A 23,306-nucleotide genomic window follows, 5' to 3' on the forward strand; every position below is an offset into this window, starting at 1 on the left:
GTGAAAAGTCACCCAAAACTCCCTAAAATTGCATTGCCTCAATAACTTAAAAAGAGTTAGCCTCTACAGCAGGATTTCATGTAAACCTCTGGATAGAAAGCCTCGAGTAAACCTGTTTATATCTGGATTTCACTAAGAAATGCTCCCTTCACACATGGTGTTATTGCTGGTTGTGAGCTATCTGTCCTTTGAAGCACAACCTGTACTAACGCTGCTATATCTAACCTTTACATATGGCTTTGAGAAGTTAACACTTTCATTAAAAAAAAAAAAAAATCATTCAGTTTGACTATAAAAATGTCAAATCCTAAATAAAATAAAACCTTTAAAATCTATAAAAGAAAAAAAAAAGTTTAGTTTGTAAAAATTAATACCACTTTAAAAATTCACATTGACTTCAAAAGTGTTAGGGGTCCAAAACACCCTCTAGTATTGTAGAAAAAGAAACCCTAAAAACTATAATTCAGCCACCTGTATATGTTATGAAACCATTGTTTTAAAAGATTTCCTAAAACCTATCACAAAAACAACATCTATTCTGGCAGGCCCCATAAAAACAGTGTAACAACATTACAAAGAAAAGAAAAAAAAATAACATTATTCCACAGCGAAACCGTTCAGGAGCCAGGACTGGGTTTCCTTCAAAAGATCAAGCAAGTTTTTGATTTCTTAACCAACTACTACACATCAAAGGTGAAAGCTACATTGTGTTGTAATAAAAACCATGACAACATTTATAGTAAGAACAAACAACGTATGACTTGCTATGATATTAAAAGTTGCAAAATAACCAGTCATCTTTTTTACTGAATGTACAACAAAGTGTATTGAATTCTTACAGATGTGCCTGCAACAACTGAAAGGCCCAGAATTAAATGCACTGTGAAGTCAATAGATGGGCAGTGCATGACAAGCATATACTTATTTGTGATGTCCCACAAAAAGCACTAGGTAAGATCATTACCCTGCTATAAAAACGAAACACTGTAGATGCCTCCATATTTATGTGGGCATCCTTCACCAGTTATTACATAAGACACCCTTTAAACATCATTGTTTGTCATAAACATACTGCACAGCAGCTGGAGTGTCTACCTGAAAAAGAGCTTGTCAAATCATGAGCCTATGAAACAGGGCTTACTGAAAAAGGCAAAGGTGTAAATAAAAAAAATGGGATGGGGAGCAATTCTATGCATCTGAGTTTAAAAATGTGAAAAAAAAATGCAAAAACAAGTCCTCTGATCTCTTAGCATATCAGCTACAGTATTGAGGAAAATATCAAGAGAGGTACTAAAATGCTGACTGTACGCTGGAAAACACATAAGAAAACACCATGAAAACATACTAGTGAGAAAAATGGCTCAAATGATTGTTTCGCATAGTTAAACATTAATTTTCTAATAGACACACACATATACATGCACATGCACGCCCGTTCACTCCATACACAGTTCACATAGCAATTATCTTGGTTAACCTGCCAGCATAAACTTGTCCTTGATATGCAACATTGGAAATTTCGACTCAATACATATCGGTAGTACAAAACCTTAGGGTAAAAATCAGCGAAAGATCAGTGCAGCTTTGCATAGTACCTTCACATTTAAGCAAAACATCAGATTTGATGAAGAGAGAAACACTGAAGAATTCAGTGCAGAGTAGAATGTGAAGATCTGAGCTACAAAGCAACATGAAGGTGTTTGTACACACAGGATAAGAAACTTAAACCAAACTATCATCCATGATCATTCAAAAAAATGCTAATTCACATCTATGTAAGAGGATAGGAAAAAAGCTTTGCCTGTAATTACAAAAAAAGGGATTTGCAAGGGAAAAAGGGTCAAACCACCAAACAAAAAAGTTGACAAAACATTCAAATAATTGTGTACTTGTACACAAAGAGACTGCATTATCAATTAACAAACAAAAAAAAAATTAAAAAGGAAATAGTAGCGTTCTCTTTTTTTTTTTTTACTCCATGGTGGCATTCGGCAGCTGCAGACTTCCAGTGGAATGCCATGTGGTGCTGGTCCTCTCCATATCTTACATACTGCCTAATGTTTTATGTTTCTGTAAAACACAAAAAGACACTTAACCAGGTGTATGATGTTTTGTTTTCAGATGAAGCAGATACTGTATAATGCAGAGACAGTCCACTCGTATATATTTGAATGCTTGTTTACTCTTGTGCATTAACTGGATTATACTGATACACATTTGAGTTTAAGAAGCACCATTTATGGTACCATATTGTTGTCAGATTTTGGTTAGGTTATGAATATGGCTACTTAGAGAACTAACAATTTTAGCATCTTTACGTACACATTTATATGTAAAGATTTACACACAGAAAATAAAAAGACATGGAAATATAACCAAATCATTAATAAAAGATATAAGACAGTAAAGCAGTAACGCAAAAAATATCTATAGATGCGTAGGGAGATAGTACAATACAATGCAAAACTAAGTAAAGAGATGAGAAGTGAACTGCATGAGGAAAAACATCCTTAATGAGAATTTCAACCATCAAACAAAATCAATATCAATGGACAATATTTGATTACCTGTGGGATCTGCTTCAATTTGTTCTTCTGTTTGGTTAATTTCCTCTGTTAAATGAATAAACAAATGAATAAACAAATGTACAAGTTAATAAAAACAAAGATAACTGACACGGAGCAAAAACAGACACTGAGTATAGAATGTACGACTCAACACAACTTTCTGTACAGATCAGGAAATTGTCTCATTCTTTATATCGTTTAAATAACCAAAAAATTGAATTACCAACCTGCTACGTCCTCCTCAGGCTGCTCTTCCTCAGCAGCTGCATCTTCTGTAACAAGACAGACACATTTCACAACAAAGCAAACATAACTTCCTCTGTTCTCTGCTTAGTATCTGATATTATCAGACAATATTGGCATCCACATTATTGTACTTACTCTACTATTTTAAAAAGACATTTTGGGTATTATTTCTTGCTGCTATATAATAACCATCTGAAGCCCCTTTCACACTGAGATTCCAGATAATACACGGGTAATGTGTCCCGGCAATTGTTCCTGGATCGTTAGTTTTTGGTTCATTCATTTCCCGGAATCTGTGCGTGCGTTCACACACAACCTGTAAAGGTCTGTAATGACATGTGACATCAGGATGTGACGTGTAATGTACGAGTCAAAAACGCTAGGCCGGGAAGGAGAATAAGCAAAGCAAAAGTGTTTTCGTTGCTTTATAAACATGGCAGCTGATCAGCTGCTAGGGACTTTGTGGTTTAAGTATAAAGCCTCTTTCACACAGAAATTCTGGAAAATACATGGATAATGTGTCCCAGGATTGTTTCATTGTGGTTCATTCACACTGCCAGTGATTTTCCGGAATCTGTGTGTGCGTTCACACACATCCTGTAAAGATCCCGTAAAGCCGTGCCATTACGATGCAAACGATCTCAGCTTCGGCGCAGATACTGAGGAGCTTACTGATCTCTGCTTTATTACAGTTTATACATATTTTTCAGTTGAGAATGTTGATCTGCCTTCAAAACACCCAGTAAAAGAGTCGCACAATAATGTGCATCATTACTACGATGCACCCTTTACGGCATTGGTTCTGGCTTTTGTTCACACAAAGCTCGTTCCAGGAGTGAAACTGGCAATGTTACTAGGTCCCCAACCCAGGATCGATCCCGGAATCAATCCAGGGACGTGTATGCATTCAGACAGAATGCACTCCGGCAAATTTCCAGGACCAACGTGCAGTGTGAAAGGGGCTTGAGTGAACTTGTGAAAACAAAAACAAAAAAAACATACCCTCTTCTTCTTCCTCCATATTCTCTTCCTCAAGCTCCGTTTCCTCCAATGTGGAGTCTTGTACTTCCTCATCATCCTGAACTGGCTCATCTGTGTCCTCTATAACATCATCTTCTGTTTCAGTTTCTTCTACAGAGACTGATTCCTCAACTGTCTCATCGGGGGTTTCTACATCTTCCACTGGTTCTGTTGTTTCAGGTTCATCCACTTGTTCAGGTTCTTCTACTACTTCTTCTACTGGTTCAATCTCCTCAGCTGCTTCTTCTACTGGTTCAAGCTCCTCAACTGCTTCTTCTACTGGTTCAATCTCCTCAACTGCTTCTTCTACTGGTTCAAGCTCCTCAACTGCTTCTTCAACTTGTACAACCTCTTCCACAGCTTCTTCTGATGGTTCAAGCTCCTCAACTGCTTCTTCTACTGGTACAACCTCTTCCACAGCTTCTTCTGCTGGTTCAAGCTCCTCAACTGCTTCTTCTACTGGTACAACCTCTTCCACAGCTTCTTCTACTGGTACAAACTCCTCCACAGCTGCTTCTACTTGTGTAGCTTTCTCTATTATTTCTTCTACTGGTGCATCCTCTTCCTCCAACAATAACTCCGCTGCTTCTTCAACCTGTGCAGCCTCTTCAGCTACTTCTTCTACTGCCTCTTCCAGTGGTGCATCTTCAACTACTTCTTCTACTGCCTCTTCCAGTGGTAAATCTTCTACTGATGCAGCCTTTTCCTCCAACACTTCGTCAACCACTTCTTCCACTTGAGCAGCTTCCTCAACCAGTTCTTCAACTGGTATGACCTCTTCCGCAGGCTCTTCCACTGCCTCCTCAAAAGCCTCTTCCTCAACAGTCTCCGTAACCTCAGGCTCTTCTTCCACAACTTCTGGTTCTTCCTCAGGAACTTCTTGCTCCTCTTCAACCTCTGGTTCATCCTCAGCTACTTCATCTTCTACAGCATTGGGCTCTTCGTCTACTTCCAGAGGTTCTTCTTCCAAAGGAACAGGCTCCTCTTCCACAGCCTCTGGTTCTGCAAACGAAAAAACAATTATAGTAAATATATTAAATTGACTGTACTATGCCCTTATTGGTAGGTAGCAATATATGTGATTTGTAGAACTTTATGAATGCACCAATTCAGCGGTTAGGTTATGTCACATTATACTGGATCTTTCTGTAGTACATACATACTTGTATACAGCCGTACAACACAATATGTGAGCATAAACAAATAGCAACAATTGCACATTATAATTTCAAAGGATATCATAAAAGCCATACCCGGTGGTGGCTGAGCTGCTTCTTCAACTTTAGTGGCCTGGATTTCTTCCTCCACGATAGATTCAGGAGCTGATTAAGAAACGAAACTAATAAACTTAGTTGAAAGGAAAACAGTCTGTTATTCTGGATTGAAAGCCAATTTCTAAGCCAAATTATTTATTTGGTTTGTACAACACTTGTACAAAAATGCTTTACTAAGATTTGAAGTTCAATTATATACGTCTTCTGTGACAGGTCAATGCGATTACTCTCATGTCATGTTATGTTATGCAAGAACTTTTGTGGTATGTGGTAAGGCCCGCCAGTGATGAATGAGTATATTTCAGTTATAAAAGTGTCCATCAGAATAATTTCTACATAGTACACAGGTGGTACATATACACATGTACATATATTACACACACACAGAACACCATAATTATGAACAATGCAAATATTTAATGATCCACTAGATAAGGCCAACTCCCCTGTAGGCCTGTATTGGTAAACTTTTGTTGAGCGATATATTGCCCCAGAAATAACTGCAGTAATCAATATTATTGTCATTTTAAAGACCATATTATGCCACTGAACATATAATCATAATGTAACAGCATAATAATGCAAGAAGGCCAACACACTTCCAACTGACAACAAACTCTTCTTTTTAAAGAATATTTAGATAATGGAAATTAAGAATCAAAATATTAGATACCTTAAACTTGAATAAATAGTAAGTAAACATTTTCTAGCAAAAAGTGCTAATTAACAAGTAGAAGAAAAAAAAAAAGAAATGCACAAAGAATTTGTATGAAGATTTTTCCTGGCCTTCTTTGCTCTATAAATTAATGATGCACACTATTGCTGAAAAACACAATCCCTACTTAGCAGTCAGATGTCTGTATGCACAGAGGCACAGATCCCTAAACAAGGCCATTTCTGCAGATTAATCTTTTTTTTTTGTAGAAGCATTTTTTATTTGAACTAGCACCTCATGACTACACCACATTATGTACGAGAAGCTTCAAAAGTCACAGGCTCAAGTGGAATGTACAAAACATGGTGACATTAACATTTAAGTAAATATAATGTGCGATACATTGAGTATCCAAAAATGATTGCAGTCATGTACATATATTGCTCAAGTCGACATATTATTGCGATAGGCCTACTCCCCTGCAATCAAACAAGTGTTTAATGCTTATATTACTCATTACTTTTTATTATTACTTTTTGCATATACTTTTAAAATGTACTAAAATTATAGGTTTGATGACAAATATAATATATATATATATATTTTTTTTAGGGTCAGGCAATTTTATATTGTAACAATGGCAGTAACTTGTACATTTACTTTCCTAACTTGCATATCACATTAAATGTCTGTTTGTGTTATAAAACCCTGTATCTTATTTTATTGACCTAAAAAAAAAAACATTTCTATGCATCAACAAATTATCACTGCACCCTTATTTATTGCATAAAACTCCTGCATATGAATCTACTTTACCTTCTTCCACAGGTTCAGCAGGGGTTCCCTCAAATGTTTCACTGGTCTTGATGGTGGATTTATCTTTCAGCCCTGAGGATTTTACATGTGGATGTGCATACATGAGGCAAGTGTAGAATACAGTCACATGAAACAAGCCCTCTATGAGGAGCAGTACACTTTCAAAAAAGTATTTCAATAAAAACCTTATGACATTTGGTTTACTTTTGCACTAGAGCTTTTCTCTCCCTCGTTTTACATGCACAAAGGTATGTGTTTGAGATTTGAAAAAGACCAATAGGAAAACAGAGGAGAAGTAAAAGGAAAGGTTTATAGATATTATTAGTGAACAGACATGCATTCTTGTCCAGTTTTAATACAACGGTTTGTTTTTCCTTGTATTAATCAACACTGAAAAGAAAAACACTCGAGGCACTGATAAAACATCAGGGGATTCATATGGTTTATTGATAACACAAGAACGTTCTCTCTTAGTAAAGTATAGCTACCTGTTGTATTTATTATAAAATAAGCAAAATCAGAGGAACATCCATGTTGAAATCTCACACTATAGCTAGTATTTTGTAAGAGTAAACCAAAATCCTACCTTCAAACAAAACAGACATTTTTTAAGAGAAATAAAAGAGCTTCCACATGACAATCGGCTTCTAGCACATTGTTGTGGTTTTGCTTCTTCTGATCTCAATGTTCTGATTAACATCACTGATTATCTCTCATAGAGACAAAAGGTCTTGGCTTCGGTCTACAAGGGGTGGTCTCTGGAGACTCACAATGGCCTGAGATCAAATTCAGCCAGATGTTAACAATTCACACAAAAGACAAAATGATCTAACAGTAGCTGATCTGCTGCCTTACGGTTTCTTTTTAGCAGCAGCCTTCTTGGATTCTTTGACTTTTCCATTTTTCTCAACCTTTTTAGCATCGTCATCAACAACGGGTTTCTCATGAGATTTCTTTTCAGCCTCTGGCTTTTCCTTCACCTCATCCTTTTCCACCTTCTTAGTCTTCTTTGAGTCTTCAACTTCTGCCATTTTCTCCCTTTCCTCCTTCTCCTTTCTAATTCTTTCCATGGCCTTTTCCACATCCTCCTTCTCTATTCTCTCCCTCTCCTCTTTCAGACGAGCCTCAGCTCTCTCCCAGGCCTTGGCTTCAGACTCCTCCCTGATGTGGTTCAAGGTCTTCTCTTCCTCCTCTTTGGCTAGGATGCTCCTCACTTCAGCCAGAGCCAATTTAGCTATCTTCCTAGCTTCCACTCTCTCGTGGATGATGGTGAGCTGCTGTTTCAGAGCTTCTCTTAGCTTCAACCGAACATCTTTGGCATTGGAAAGCTCTGGGGAGAGACTTTTTGTTTCATGATGTAATCATGGTAACTAAATCTCATCACTACACACCTCTCAAACCACAACGCAATTAGTTGTAATGATGCAAATCATTTCACATCAGAACTCTCTCATTAGTATGTTTGTGATATCCTCCACAACGGTGGTTCTCGACTGAACTTGATGGCCCCCAGTACAATACAGAATATTCAAAGGCCCACCACATAGGTTAAAAATATTTCAAGTATTTCTGCTGTAATAATGGCAAAGTTGCTCATTTAAAAATAAATAAAAAAAAAGAGCTGTAAAATTTTACATAAAATGTCTTGATATATTAAATTAATTGGCCAAAATTAATGTGATTGTACTGTATGCTTCAATAAATCCATGGCTTATGGAAAAAACTAAGAAAAAAAAAAACTAAGCTCCCTAGGAAGCTTGCACTGGCTCCCTAAACAGCCCTGTCTCCCAGGTTGAGAATCACTACTGTACACATTATATTTGAAGATTATGTATTTAGGATGTTTATAACAAGTCCACAGATCCCTAATATTATTTGCAAATAGCCTGGAAAATGTATACACAAACTTACATGTGCATGTAGTTCCTCGTCAAGTCATCATTGTCCATGCAGACTCATAAATGGCAAATAAAGAACGTGGTATTGTTAAACACTCCTTGGTTAAACAGAAAAATAGTATGTAGATTAAAATATTGCATGTCAGCTCAGTCATGCAAACAGAAACAAGTTAATCAAGTAAATGCCTTCCAAGACCGCAAACCACACTAGGAAGCTATTCTGCTGCATGCACTCAGACCAAGTGTGCAAAATACCTCCTTTTCTCCTGGAAACCTCATTCTTTTCATCTAATTTAAATGAGACAGACAAACAAAGTCAGTGATTGCTATTTAAAACAGTTGTACAATGTAGGCTCAAGTCCTGCCTTTGAGGTCTTCTCCGTACATCTCTTTGAGACTAATGATGTCAGAGAGTATACAGCCCATTCACCCATGTCTGGTCTGATTCTATTGAGTCTCTAAAACACATGATGGTTGTTGACTAATAATTCTTATAGAAAATCTCTGTAAAAATGATTTTGGAAAAAAAGAAAAGTGTTACAAAATCACTATCTGCAAGCAGTGGCTTTTTGTACAACATTTGAGGATAAGCAATCTTATTAAAGCCAAACGAAACCAACAACTTAAACATATGGCAACAATTGCAAAATAATTAAATCAAAAAATCTGAATTGTTAACTTACCAAAATAAACAAACTGTACTTGAAATATTTGCAGGTATAGTTGTGATATAAGTGGTATTAAAAGGGATAATGAAGGATTATTTTTTTCCAATCTAAGCTAATTTCCTAATTTTACACTTAATTTTCACCAAATACACTTACAGACACAAAAGCAGCCATTTTGTAAATACCTCCTGCATACAGTACTTTTTGCATACAAACTATTTAACAATTCACATTCATAGCCCTCTCAATTTCTTCCTAGTATTAAAGGAGCCATAAATACTATTATTTATCAGGCACACAGTTTCAGGTGCTTTAGATTGGCAGGTAGGAACTGATTGTTGACGGTTACAGAACTCTGGGGTTCAGGAGACGTTTCCTACACACGCCACTGAACTAGTTCTTGGCTGATAACCTGATGAAGTTCCTGAATTGACACCCATTGATTAAAGGGATAGTTCCCCTATTAATTACTCACCATCATGTCGTTCCAAACCCGTAAGATTTTTGTTCATCTTCAGAACTCTCTGTCTCTCCGTAGACCGCAATTATTCCGAAGATGAACGAAGGTCTTACAGTTTGGAACGACACAAGTAATGAATGACAGAATTTTCATTTTTGGGTGAACTAACCTTTAAATCAGCTACATATCCATTTAGACCATAGTACAAATTTCCAACCTGAATTTTGTTAATTGAGGTACTACTGCAAGAGGGGTGGGATATATTCATACTGTATATCTAAGCTATCATTATTCTATAAATATCTAATGGAGGAGAGCAAAGGCAACTCACATAACAATGAAGAAACTAAAACAACGTAACTGACAATGTCATATAAAACTGCCTATTCTGTATTGAGCAGTAAAAAAAAAGTTTAAAAGGAAATATAAAACACAAGAAGATCCATCTCCGCTGAGTTGCTGAGGATGCAAATCACCCCAAAATGCAATTATTGTAATAATATTAAATGGCTCAAAATAAACTATTCAGATCCTTAAGACAGAGAGAAATGATAATCAGATTATAAACAAGATGTCACATGTATAGTGTCAAATTGCAAGACTCAAATAGAAATACATACTCTTGTTCATGATATAAGGGAACTGAGGCATGCAGCAAAGGTGATATGTTCAACTTACAGCACTAAGGTCATATGCAAAAAGGTAAATAGAGTATTAGTAGCTGGAAACAGCTGTTGCAAAAGAGCTGCAATGAAGCATAAACTACACAAGTTCAATATTTACAAATATATAAATGTTCATAGTGACATCATCTTCAAGAGTTCACAGGTCCCAAAGTGACTGTTGGCGATCTTCCCAACAAAATATTTCTTCAACTGTTAGGAACAGAATCAAGTCGTCAAAGGAGCAAGTCCCCTTTAATAAAGTGCTTCTGTCACAAATGCGATAAAAACATGACTATTGATTTTGAAGGCCTAAAATAACGCACGTCTTTTGGCCCTGAACCCCTTCAGTCTGTGACGCGCCAGCAACATCCTCCGCTGCTGCCTCGGTTTCTTCATCCTCTAGCGTTTCAAAAGGACTCATAATGTCATAAAGGAAGGTGAAGAAACCTTGAAACCAATCAGTGCCCTCTTCCGCTAAAATATCGAGGACTTCCTCAAGGGAGTCTGTGTTTTCTTTGCTGCCATCTTTGGTCAGCCCTACGTAAACGGGAGAATAAGGAAAAAGAGAAAGAGAGGGAAAGAAAGAACAGTGGGAGAGCAAGAAAATAGAGAGAGGGTGGTGTTGGTTTGCAAGGTTTAGTAGATAAGGATTCAGTGCTATAAAAAAAGAGGGTAAAGTTGCTATTAAAGCGTAAGATGAAGTAAAGGAGAAAGGGGGCATGCATGGGAAGGACTAATGGGGCTGTTTTTGATATGGCTCAGTTACTTGTGAAATCAGTTAAACTAAATGAGAAAATAAAATCTCTTTATTTTCTCAACATACGACATGACCTTGCCTCTAATGTAATACTGGTAAGTTAGTCTAATTTACTAATTCATGCAATAAGGCAATAACTTCATCACTTTTTCTCCAAAATGGTATGTCGTTTGAACAAAATGATGAAAGTACCATGCACGTGCATCTGTCTGATTTAATTCAAAACTGCACAAAAGTGAACCAAAGTCAGTCATGCAAAACATCTGGTAAAAAAAAATATCATTAGAAATCACTGCACTTACCTAATAGTACTTTAGCATCTTCCACATCGAAATCTCCATCACCGTCAGCATCATAGGACACGAGTTTGCCTAGTAAAGTAAAGTGAATCTCATTTAGTCATTTGACATTGGTTGTGAATAATTAATTGAGCCATATATAAAACTAAAGGTCCTACAAATAGCGCCGTGAAATTGCTTGTATTGGTCTTATTTAAAATAAGATTAAAGCATTGTACTATTTGATATTATTCTGTAGCAAATAAACCTGCATGGTACAGATTATAACATTATAAAAACTTTCCTCAAGAAGTGATCAACAAACATCATTATATTACGATTTTATCAAATGTTAGAAAATACACTACAGTCCCAAAGTTTTGGTGTCAGTGTCTTATTCACACAGAGGCTGAATTTAAAAGTTAATAAATAAGATAGTCAAAACAGTACAATTGAAAACTATTATTATTACTACAATGTAAAATTACTGGTTTCCATTTTGATGTCATTTTTTTCCTGTAATAGCCAAGCAGAATTTTTTGCATCATTACTCTAGTCTTTAGTGTCACATGATCCTTCAGAAATCTATAAATGTCTTTACTGTCACTTTTCAATTTAATGCATCTTTGCTGAATAAAGTTAATTTCTTTCAAAACAAAATCTCACTGACACCAAACTTTTAGAGTACATTAATATAAATGTAGTGTGTGTTTATATTAATGTATGAAAAACGACACTAAAATAGATAGAACTAACGATCAAATTCGCTTCCCTACTTTGGAACTAAAGATGATAGGTTCGAAGAAATGAGGTTTATGGTAGTTATTCTGTTGACTGGATCAGATTGCATACCTTGTAACACCTCTGAAAGATTATAGCGCAAGTCCTTTGCTTTGGCTGCATGCAAATTAAGGCCAGATATACAAAAAAATTACATGTAACATTAATGTAATAAGTATTTTGAAAACTACAACACTGAATAATAGAAATCAAAGACTCACCAATTACACCTTGATAGTCAACAAGGTCAAAATACACCACAGCTACAGAGGTCCAGACGCCCAGAAGAGCCAAAACCATGAACCAGGTGAAAAACGAGGTTCCTCCTCCAGCTTCTGCCTTCTTTCCATTTTTATGTGCCTGCTGTGGCTTGGCATCTGAAAGATAAAAGAATAAGGTTATACAATATCAAAACATAAAAATGTTTATGAATATAAAATGTTTTCATTTAACAAAATCAAAATCAATCCAGCACACCAAAAGCCTCAAGTGAACGAGAATGCATGCTCAAAACTAAGACTTTGAAAATGAGATTAGTCCTTTAGTATTACGGTACACACAAGTATTCACTCATGGCCACTAGTTCATAGACTATGTAACATTAGCATTGAAATTTAAAAAATACTGGAGACCAATCAATTCTTTCTAAATTTAAATGCTGTGTAAGATCCAAGAGATCTTTGGTTTGGATGAAAGATTCCCTGTAGGATGCTTAAATATTCCACATGAAATCCCATGTATAGTAATCACAAGGTGACAAAAGTCTAAAAGTGCAGTTATTCTGAGGTCTGTTGACACTCCTCATGGAACTGTGGTATAAATACATCTGCATTCAGAGCTCTAGTAGGAAGAATGAACAGGTGTTTTGTCCGCTACGCTCTGCTAGGTCAAACCACACACTTGTTCATGTGCACACGCAGGCTACAAACGTTAGTAACAGATATACAGAGAGCAATAACAACACTAATGTGTTACAATAAACGAAATTCTCTTTTTATAGTTTGTATAGGTGCATATATATAAACTGACTGCACAATAAAACTTTATAACAATACATTTAAGACACGTAAGCCATCTCCCCCATGCCCCCCCCAAAAAACAAGAAAAAATAAATAAATCAAAATAAAATTTTTGCTGCTCATATACACAAAACTAAAAACAAAGTATTAAATAAGATTTAATATATAAATAATTGATTTTCAAATGTTAAGGTTTTCTCTCACACCCCATGAATTGTTAAATGTCATCTCTTGTCATAAAACGCTATTCTAAATCATAAAAATACTATACCGGTTTCTTCGTTCACCACCTTGACCTCTGCTTTCGGCTCCCCCATTCGTCCCAGAAACGTGGGGAAAAAGAGAGCGTCTTTCACCCTAATCCTAGCCCAAACCCCTGTACAACAGCAGGTCTCCTGCCTTTTTGTTCCTTGTGAATTGAGCCGGAACTTAATATGGAACTCGACCAGCGAATGGATTATTTTTAGAACTGTCCGCTCGAAAGCCAGAAAATCTCAAGCGCTCATACGAAAGGGTAGAGAGGCAAATCCCACTCCATCCTGCTTTTCTTGGTCACATATGAAAACTGAAAAGGCAGAATGGTCATCCGAGTTACTATACTTAACAAAAGAGTAGCACACAGTGGAGGATACATTGCTTTACTACATAAATGCGTTTTAATGACATGCAAATCAAACTCTGGAGGGCGTTTTCCAGCCTCCAGGCAGAGGAGCATTTAAGTCCTGGCAAGTGACTCTCCTGCCACAGAGCTATTTATTTTCCATACAAGGATCGGTCTCCCGAGTTTCTTGATGTTAGTGGTGGCTTCTGCTTCCACAATCAAGCCATATAACTAAAACAGAAAATTCTGTATCACACTATCACACAGCAAAGTAAAACTACCATGTACTTACGTAACCCTCTATCCTCATCAAGAATATCACTTACTATATCATTTGTTTTACCAAAATAAAGTCAAAACAGTTATATTGTGAAATATCATTTCAGTTCAACATAACTGATTCGGTTTTAATATATTTAAAATTAAATGCATTCCTGTGATGAAAAAGCTCAGTTTTTTTACTCAGCTAAATATGCTGATTTGGTGCTCAGGAAAAATTTATTTTATTTTCAATTATGAAAACAGTTGTGTTGCTTAATACTTTGATCAACATATTTGCTAAAAAAAAAAAAACATATACTTACATATAGAAAAAACATTGAATGCAAACCAAAACCCAAAACCTTTTACTTTTAATATTTAAAACTGCACTGATGTGGATTTTAATCTTTTAGCTAGATCAAAGTTGCATGCAAAGTTTGGAGACAAGACACGCCCCCCTAGACAAACATACTTAACTCGTCTCTAAATCTATACTGTCAAATGGCTGCCATTGTGACCTAATCATGTCTTCCCCTCCCCCATTTATGCCTGCTATGAAAAAACTGTGTTTTTTGTAACTCTGGCAATGCTTTTGTTGTTGCTTCGACTATGCCTTTGTGGTACAAAATGTCCATCGTCTAGCTTGCATAACATTGTAGTGAAATGTGAGCATTGAATTACCCTCTCTTCTTCATTTGTATCTACACACCGCACTGTGTAAAGCAAGCAGTTCCTATCTGGCCAGATGAACAAACCCTGGACATTAACCCCTTATCAGCATGTACACCCTGACTGGAATCTTGAATGACCAGCAAGCTGACACTGCTTTAGAACAATAGATCATATACTGGCTTAAAAGTACAGTTGGTTGTCTGATGCCACAACAAGAGTTCAAATGTTGCATTTATAAACATTATTGGCATTCATAAGAAAATCTGGACTAAATAGTGTTGCTTGTTAAACACACACAAATGCATTCTTTACTCTATGCATTGAAACAGTACATTTAATATTGTGAGATGCACACTGCAAATATATTCTACACAACCACGTGTCAGAGAATTGCATTGGATTAAATGCCCTTGGAAAAACAAACATGCAAGATTATTTGAACAGAACGGTGGAATCAAAGAAAATGCTTGAGAAAAAAAAAACAAAATGCAAGCAAGTCATGTCAGGCTATCATTTCTTTACCATTTCTGTGGCACTCAGCAAGTTATTCTGTGCAGCTGAAATGTTCCCTGAAAGCAATGATTTTGACAATTGATAAAAGATGGCATTGCATTACTTTATGAACAGCTGAGTTCACTTTACAAAGCAATGCATCAATCTAAGATTAATGGTTTTGTAACTGTTATATTTTAGATTTAAATGGGCGTGGTTCTACATTATTATCATTACAGGAAAGGTTTTCCATAATGGATAAACACAATAAAATGTAGCCTAATAGTTTATTGGAGAGAACTAGAACGCTTATCGCAAATAAGAAATAGTGGTTCAAGTGGCACCTCATGGACACCAACAACATAAAAATGTGATGGCATTTGATTCCTGTATTCAGGTATACAGTTCATAACTGCATATTTTCCAAGTCTGCTTGGTCTGCTTTACTGGCTCAAAATATAGAGTTAACCACCATAATAATTCAGGTTTTAAAATAAGGCGGCCACAAGATGAATTAAGCTTTTCCATGAATAAAACAGTCTTCACCATGACCAGTAGCTAACAAACATAAATAGAAAGTGCACAGTGGCCCTGACAAACAGGGTAACACACAAAATAAAAATATAACTGAAAACAGTTCTACAATATCACTAACTGCATATAAATACATATTTTTGGTGATTTAACCCAATTTAACGGTTTTTAAGGTAACATTTTACGCCGTTTTACATTAATATGAACCTTTTTACAGTTTAAAGTCAGCACATAAATCTATACACCCTTGCCTAAAATTTCACTGTAAAGGTTCATATACTTTCAACAGTCCAATAATTAATCTACCACTCTTACATAATAACCACGCAGATACTAAAGTCAATAATAATAGCTAGATAGCTAAACCCAACGCCAGGACGTTGTTAACCAGCAGTGGGCTCCTGCAGTGTGGCAGAGTTTGGGGACATGGGACCCCAGAGGCCACGTGTAACCCCTCCCACGCTCTCCCAATATTGACACGTGAGCATTTAAGAGCTCACACTGGGGCAAACTCTGGCTCCAACGATGTGCAAACATTTATCTGAAAATGTAGGTAATTTGCTGCTGTTGGAATTAACAAGCAGTAAGATAAACTAGGCCTTGTGGCGCTCGCGCAAGTAAATTACGACTAAAAGCATGCAGAAGTTCTGCAACCATTTCATCGAAATGTCCAGTGGGGGGTTAATACACCCCTCTTTCGTACAGAAAAGTTCTTACTCGCTCATAATGTAGCTACGAATCAAAAACTGTTTGTGGTTACAGTGTAATGTAACTAATGTAGTTTACATATCACGACTGTAGCCGACACAGTGCGTTGATTTCATTCGTATTATTTTACTTGTTTATAACTTATACACATGGCATTTAAATTAGATAAACAAAAATCTATCTTGCCGCTCGATTAACGTGACTTTCAGGCCTTCACCGACATGTACGTATTTTTAACGACAACAACATGTAAACATACACACCTCTTTTGACCTGTCCCTTTGCATTTTTCTTAGCCATTGTAAGTGAAAGTTCTTCGACGTTTCTTGTTCTGTAACAAATGAATCGACTGTTATTCCAGTCTCAGCTCTGGTCCCTGCAAAAATCAAATCCCTATGCTTTCATACACCGAGGCCCATAGTAGCCCGTCCCCCTTTTGAGTGACTGAGCATTCGACCAATACTGTACAGACAAAGCCATTTGGGCGGGGCAAATGGAAATGTCATCCAATCGCTGAGCAGTGGCCGATGACTTATTCAATCGTCTGGATACCTGCGAGTTAAAACCGACCAGTTCTTTCACGCTTTTTTTTCTAGCAGCTCTGGAACGTGGCAAGATGGAAGGTTGGATATATCGCGAGATCCAATCCATGTCCTTTCACACAGTGGTGGGAATTCTTATCGTTGCGTATTAACGGTCGAATTATGTGTGAGCTAACATACAAGGCTTGCGATTTGCAAAATTACTGCAGTCTGGACTCTGGAAGTAAGAAACTAACCTGTAGAAAACACAATGAAGGAAACACAGTTTAATTGCACAATTACATAAGTTATTATATATATATATATATATATATATATATTGCTTATTCCACCGAGTTCGTCATAAAAAATTGCTTTATACTGCGAGGGGTGAAATTATCAACGAGAACTGTACTTTTATCTTGGTACAAATTCTTCCATTGACTACACGTTGTGGCCCATCCCCCTTTCTGCTTTTTTCCACCTCATCCTAAAGTGACTATAGTAAGTAGCGTGGAACTTTACCCTTATATGAGATTAAAACTTGTTGTAAAACTCTAGAACAAAGCATAAGAATTTAAATTAAAAGTATTTGTGATTACCCAGTTTAATACAAACAATGAAGTACTTTTTGTTTTTCTGATGTAATTGTAATGATAAAATTCGGCTGAAAAACACACCCAGATCCTGTTGGTCAAATGGGATAATTTCCTTAGAAAAGTGCATTTTTCTTAAAAGAATCACAATAAGTGTACTTTAATTTATTTGTAATTAAATGTTTTGTCAAAAGCATTTGTTGAAATTGAATTAGTCTAACCTCTGACAATGCTGCCATATATATGCATGTCAATCATAGTGAATGAAAAATGAGAAAGCAAGATTAATTTAGACTTAATTAGATCAGTGTAACAGTAAAACCCATTTTTGTCCTTTCTAACAACCATCACCAGTTAAAATGATGAAACAGTTGAGGAATAATTTGTCCCGCATGTTAATGGCAAAAAATTAAATAAAGGCAATTACAACATGAATTTACAGGCAGGGTTAAAGATTGCAGCTGAAAGAGGTGTATGGACCATATGGCATGTTTAAGAGGTGTCATTCATTGTAATTCACAGTGAAGTAAATCTTCAGGATACATTTGCCGATATAAAGCCTACACTCTGAAGTGGTAGTTGTCAACACATAATGTTTCACAGTAGCGCTTTGGATATTCCTGGTTAGTGTGACGCTGTAAAACAAAAAACAAAAAAACAACTGTAGTATTTTTGCCAGCAGAGGGCGTGCAATTATTGCCTAAAACGATTCAACAATATTCTTAGTGTCTGTCTGAAAGAACTAGCGTATAAAGTCGTCATTTCTTTGTATCAGTCTCATTACCAGCTTTTTTAAAGTGTGATTTGCTAGGGTAATGTGCACAGAATGAATACAATAAAATGCATAGCAGTTGCACAGATAGTCCCCCTAGAAAAACATATGATAATTGGATCAACATAAGGAGAGATTGTTGTTTAAGGAAAATCTCGCTTCCCCTTGGAGACTGAACATTCACGTTTTAAGAACAGACTACAAAACTGTGGTTTTAAATTATTTCTTAGTGACGTTACTATTAATAATATATGCCCTTTTTTAATCTTACAAATTTAATTGAATAAAAAGATAATGGGATACAAAAATAATTTAAAAAGATTTCAAATAAAAAATAAAAAAAATCAAGGAATTGAGTGCTCACCACAGCCAACCAATTGAATTTGGCAGATAATAATAATGATTTCAAAAATCAGTTGGGGAAAGACTTTCACACAGTGACCTTTGCAATTGTTTTGCTGCCAAGTTTATTTAAGTTGCACATTGCGTATTAATATGTCTGTGTACTTTTTTTATCATTATGATAATTTAAATTAAATTAAAAAAAAACTGAATAGTCATAGTTCGATTACAAGTGAGGAAAGCACAATTAAAAAATGTAAAAAAGTAATTTTCTACTGTCTTTAGACACCATGTCTGACAGAAATAATGCAATAAACTGAACTAGATTATATACATGGTTTCAGAAATTCACATTTAAGGAAATCTGTAAACATGAAGAGTTCCAGTAAGGTCATTGGTTTCTGTTTATATTTGTTTAAGAGTCAGAGCAAAAGGCATTAGACCAAAGTGCTATTTTATAGTCCCACTTGCTGCAGACTAAAATCTACATGTATTCAGCTTTTTAAAAAGCAGCAAATGTTAATAAATGCTGCAGTTAACAGTTACATTACAGATCATTTGACTTAAGACCATCAACATAATGAAGCAGTTCATGATGATTGCTATCAAACTTCCAGAAGCAAAGAGACTTATGTAACATATCCTGAGTTATGTCCGTTGTAAAGAAAATACAACAATAAAAGCATTGACAGTTCACAAGGAAAAGAAGAAAGGCACTTTGATATTTTGGGCATGCACAACATTGTACACTACTTGTGTTATTTAAAAGTAACTGTGGAATCCTTCTTCTTAAGGCAACAGAATATCTGAGCTATGATCCTCTATTGTATCTTCAGAGGTTTATCATGTTTGTAATGAATGTCTGTGACGTATATAATTCAATAAAATTATTCAAAAATAATAATTTCCAATTTTTTTCCGTTTTTTCCAAACAGCTGCACCATTAGTTCATGTGCAATATGAAAAAAGTAAAGATAAAGTAAAAGTATATAAGTAAAACATACATGTTTACACTAATATGCTTTACAATTTAAAGGATTATTTCACCCAAAAACCAAAATGTACTCACTCTCAGGCCATCCACCAAGAATTTGTTTTGTACTGTTTTGTACTTTTTTTCACCTCTAAAAAGAGCTTGATCTGTGCATATTTCTCTCCTTATTAAGATTAAATGATTTTCCAATGGAGAAAGCAATATTATAGGACTCTTATTTTAGCTGAAAGCAACAGTTATGAAATTTTTTAGAAAAAAGTTTTGATTAATTTGTTGCAAACATATAGATTTTTGCTTCCAAAGATGTTAATTGATGGACTGGAGTCGCACAGATTACTTGTGGATTACAATGATGTTTTTAACATCTCTTTAAACTCTCATTCTTATGGCACCTATTCACTGTATTAACCTAAAATGCTAAATTTTCTCCAAATCTGTTCTAGTGGAGAATCTTGAATGGCCCGAGGGTGAATACATTAAAATACATTTTTGATGAACTTTAAGTCTTTAAGTCAGCAAAATTATCCCGATTTTCAAAGAAAGTATGTAACCCGCCCACCAGAATTTATTACATCATCTAGCACAAAGTACACATGGTAAGAAATACCTTCATTTTAATCACTCATAGGCAGATGACGGAGAAGCATCCCCTCCACCTAAATCTATAGAGAGGCTATGGAGATAGTCTTCAGACTGCATGATGTACTCAGTCCAATCCTGGCACACTTCAGTTATGCTGGGTCCGGTTCCTCCATATTCAGGAGGGAGGATAGCCTTCGGAATGAAATTGCTGAGACTTCGGGCATAAGAACTCCCATGCATATTAATCTATAAATAAAAACAAACTATGTATATTTAATCTTTTTAAGTGACTCACCTTAAAATTTCACATGTATGTACTTAAATGTTACTAACCCGTTGTTTGATTTTGTCTGGAAGAAATGGACGGATCATGGCAAAGACAGGACGGAAAAAAATAGGCTCATTTATCAAATGGATGCCACGTACTTTCAAAGGAAAGGAGTCCTTCAAAACAGATTTGATGTTTTGTTCAATGCATTAAATTAATCAATACTGTATGTACTTAATGTAATACTTAATGTACAGTTTTTTTATTAAAACTAAAAGGTTGCTATAAGAAAAAGATCTAAAAAAAACAAGACATTGATATGCAAGTATTTCCGGAGTCAAGTTAAAGTCAGATCTTCTACAGAAATCTGAATAAGTGATGTCTTTCTAAAATTTTCAGGAAAAATGTTTTAATGGATACCTACTGTAAGCACAGAAGATATCTTTTTTGCCAAGGAAGGATTTATCTGCAGGGCATGTGCGAAGCACCAGTCTTGAAGATCAAAAATAGCTTTGAGTCCATTTCTTTGAGTCTCCCATTCTCGAACAATCAACTCTGATGTAATGAGGCTCACACGGAAAACCTCATAAGCTGTGAATTCTTTGGGGTTCCACTGACCTAAAAACAACTGAATTTTGTGATATTCTCCATTATAATGAACAAAACAACAATTAAAAAATGTATTTGTGCATGTACTTGCCAATCCGATAGATAAGAATGCGACTTCCTGCATCATCTCGTGATCTCAAAACTCCATGGTAATTGTTCTGAAGAAGTCCTATGACGGATGATGGCTTCAGGTCGGCTGTTATTTCTGGACATTCTTGTCTCCATTTATGATAGTTAATCAAAAGCTTTGGATGAAAAAAAAATACAACATCAATAATTTGCCATAGCTACCGTAAGTTTTTTAATTTAAGAATATTATTTGGACAAATCTTAAAGGGATACTCCACCCCAAAATGAAAATGTTGTCATTAATAACTTACCACCATGTCGTTTCAAACCCGTAAAAGCTTCGTTCATCTTTGGAACACAATTTAAGATATTTTGGATGAAAACCGGGAGGCTTGTGACTGTTCCATTGACTGCCAAGGTAATTACACTGTCAAGGTCCAGAAAAGTTTGAAAGACATCGTCAGAATAGTCCATCTGCCATCAGTGGTTCAACTTAGTTATGAAGCAACGAGAATACTTTTTGTACAGGAAGAAAACAAAAATAACGACTTTATTCAACAATTCCTCTCCTCTGTGTTTCTCTGCATCACTGTAGTGCCATTTGGAGAACATCCGCTGAACGCAAACTGCGTACTCTCTTCTGTGTCAGGCGTGACACAAGGATACATTTTCTATGTGTGTTCTACTACGCTTTGATTTGAATAAAACTAGTGCATCCGTGAAGCGCTCCTGGCACAGAAGAGCGTACGCTGCCTGCGTTCAGCAGATATTCTCCAAAATGGCGCTACAGTGATGCAGAGAGACACAGAGGAGACAAATTGTTGAATAAAGTCGTTATTTTTGTTTTCTCCCATACAAATAGTATTCTCATTGCTTCATAACATTACGGTTGAACCACTAATGGAAGATGATGGACTATTCTGACGATGTCTTTCATACTTTTCTGGACCTTGACAGTGCAATTTACTTGGCAGTTAATGTGCCAGATCAGTGTGCTTTCATTTTCTTTTTTATTTGTAATAACACCTCATGACACACCCTCTATTGTTTTCTTTGTTTAATCAGCCACATAATATAATTGTAGGTGCACTTTTTTATTATTATTATTATTTTTCATTTAAACCTCCTCATCTGTAAATTTAAAATGAATCCCTAACTGAGATTTAAATACTTGTTTAAAGTTATGGAGCAACACAGTTAATCCATCTTAAATATCAATTAAATTCAGGATCAATATGATGGTTTAAATGTAAACCTACTTATTTTTAAACAAGGTTTGAAGTTTGGTGCAACATAATTATTAGATAAACCTTGATATAATCTAGATGTAAGATTATTGATAATCTTATTGGTGTAACCCACCCTAAGTGTAATTCGTCACTTTCCACCTCTGTTTACAAGTTAATATCAGGTCGAGTTCATCGTTTTCATCATCGTTTAAAGAAGTGCTACAAACCTTGAACGCCAGTACCACATCAAAGTCTCTCGCCTGCAGAAACCGTATCAAAAAAGTTTCCGTCAAATTCAAGTGTCGAATGCTAACTTCTGCTGCTGCTTTTTGTTTCAGTTCAGACAAATACGGTGCAATCCGAATAGAATCAACAGGCAAACTGTTTAATTCTTCGATGGTGTCAACTTCTTCAGACTTCATAACTGCGCGAGTCCATCGAATGTCTCTGAGCAGAGGTAGGCTATTACGTAAAAGGGGGGCAGGGAATGAGCCCCTCACATCACAGTGACAACTATCGGCTAATGTTTTTTTCGCCTTTGTACAGGTCAAGTTTCGTCGAACATTAACCGAAAACTTAGACTGAATTGTCTCTCGCCAGATTAAATGGAAGATCCATTATTCAGAATCCCTAACAAAAATATTTAGCCTTAGTTCTTCCAGATGTTTGAGAGTAAACCAGAATGTACATTGAATTAATCATCTTGTTGTCCATTTCCAACGCTATTATTTAGAAAATAATTTTAACACAATAGTGGGTCATGTTGTCACATTTTAGTCCGTTACAGTAAAACACAATATTTTTTTAAATATTTTTTTCTATTTTGCATTTTGCACTGTGTTGCACATATGTATGGGGAATTGTACATTTAAATACAGAAATACATTGCATTTTACATATTGCATTGTCATTTTGCATATTACAGTTATGGCCAAATGTTTTGGGAGTGACAT

General features: G+C 35.8%; 2 protein-coding genes across 4 annotated transcripts; both read right to left on the reverse strand.

The window, feature by feature from the left end:
- Nucleotides 1–1,955: 1,955 nt before the first annotated feature.
- asph (aspartate beta-hydroxylase) lies at nt 1,956–16,806 on the reverse strand. Of its 3 annotated transcripts, none has more exons than XM_059501853.1 (10): nt 16,635–16,806; nt 12,306–12,461; nt 12,157–12,201; nt 11,329–11,397; nt 6,579–6,650; nt 5,087–5,155; nt 3,816–4,835; nt 2,795–2,836; nt 2,568–2,612; nt 1,956–2,070 (listed from the first exon to the last, which is right to left on the reverse strand). In XM_059501853.1, exons 1-10 carry the CDS (start codon nt 16,669–16,671, stop codon nt 2,063–2,065), a joined length of 1,563 nt encoding a protein of 520 aa, XP_059357836.1. In that variant the 5' UTR covers nt 16,672–16,806; the 3' UTR covers nt 1,956–2,062. The 3 variants fall into 3 exon arrangements, with proteins under 3 accessions (XP_059357836.1, XP_059357835.1, XP_059357837.1); XM_059501852.1 differs by lacking the exon at nt 16,635–16,806 and adding an exon at nt 13,375–13,523; XM_059501854.1 differs by lacking the exons at nt 12,157–12,201; nt 16,635–16,806 and adding an exon at nt 13,375–13,523.
- A 2,731-nt stretch (nt 16,807–19,537) lies between these two features.
- Nucleotides 19,538–22,830, reverse strand: ttpa (tocopherol (alpha) transfer protein). Its single transcript, XM_059501855.1, has 5 exons — nt 22,581–22,830; nt 21,147–21,300; nt 20,871–21,064; nt 20,512–20,622; nt 19,538–20,424 (listed from the first exon to the last, which is right to left on the reverse strand). The coding sequence occupies exons 1-5, from the start codon at nt 22,773–22,775 to the stop codon at nt 20,215–20,217; spliced, it is 864 nt and encodes a 287-aa protein (XP_059357838.1). The 5' UTR covers nt 22,776–22,830; the 3' UTR covers nt 19,538–20,214.
- Between the last annotated feature and the right edge of the window lie 476 nt (nt 22,831–23,306).

This window comes from Carassius carassius, chromosome 20 (genome assembly GCF_963082965.1).
Source record: "Carassius carassius chromosome 20, fCarCar2.1, whole genome shotgun sequence".
NCBI classification, from domain to species: domain Eukaryota; kingdom Metazoa; phylum Chordata; class Actinopteri; order Cypriniformes; family Cyprinidae; genus Carassius; species Carassius carassius.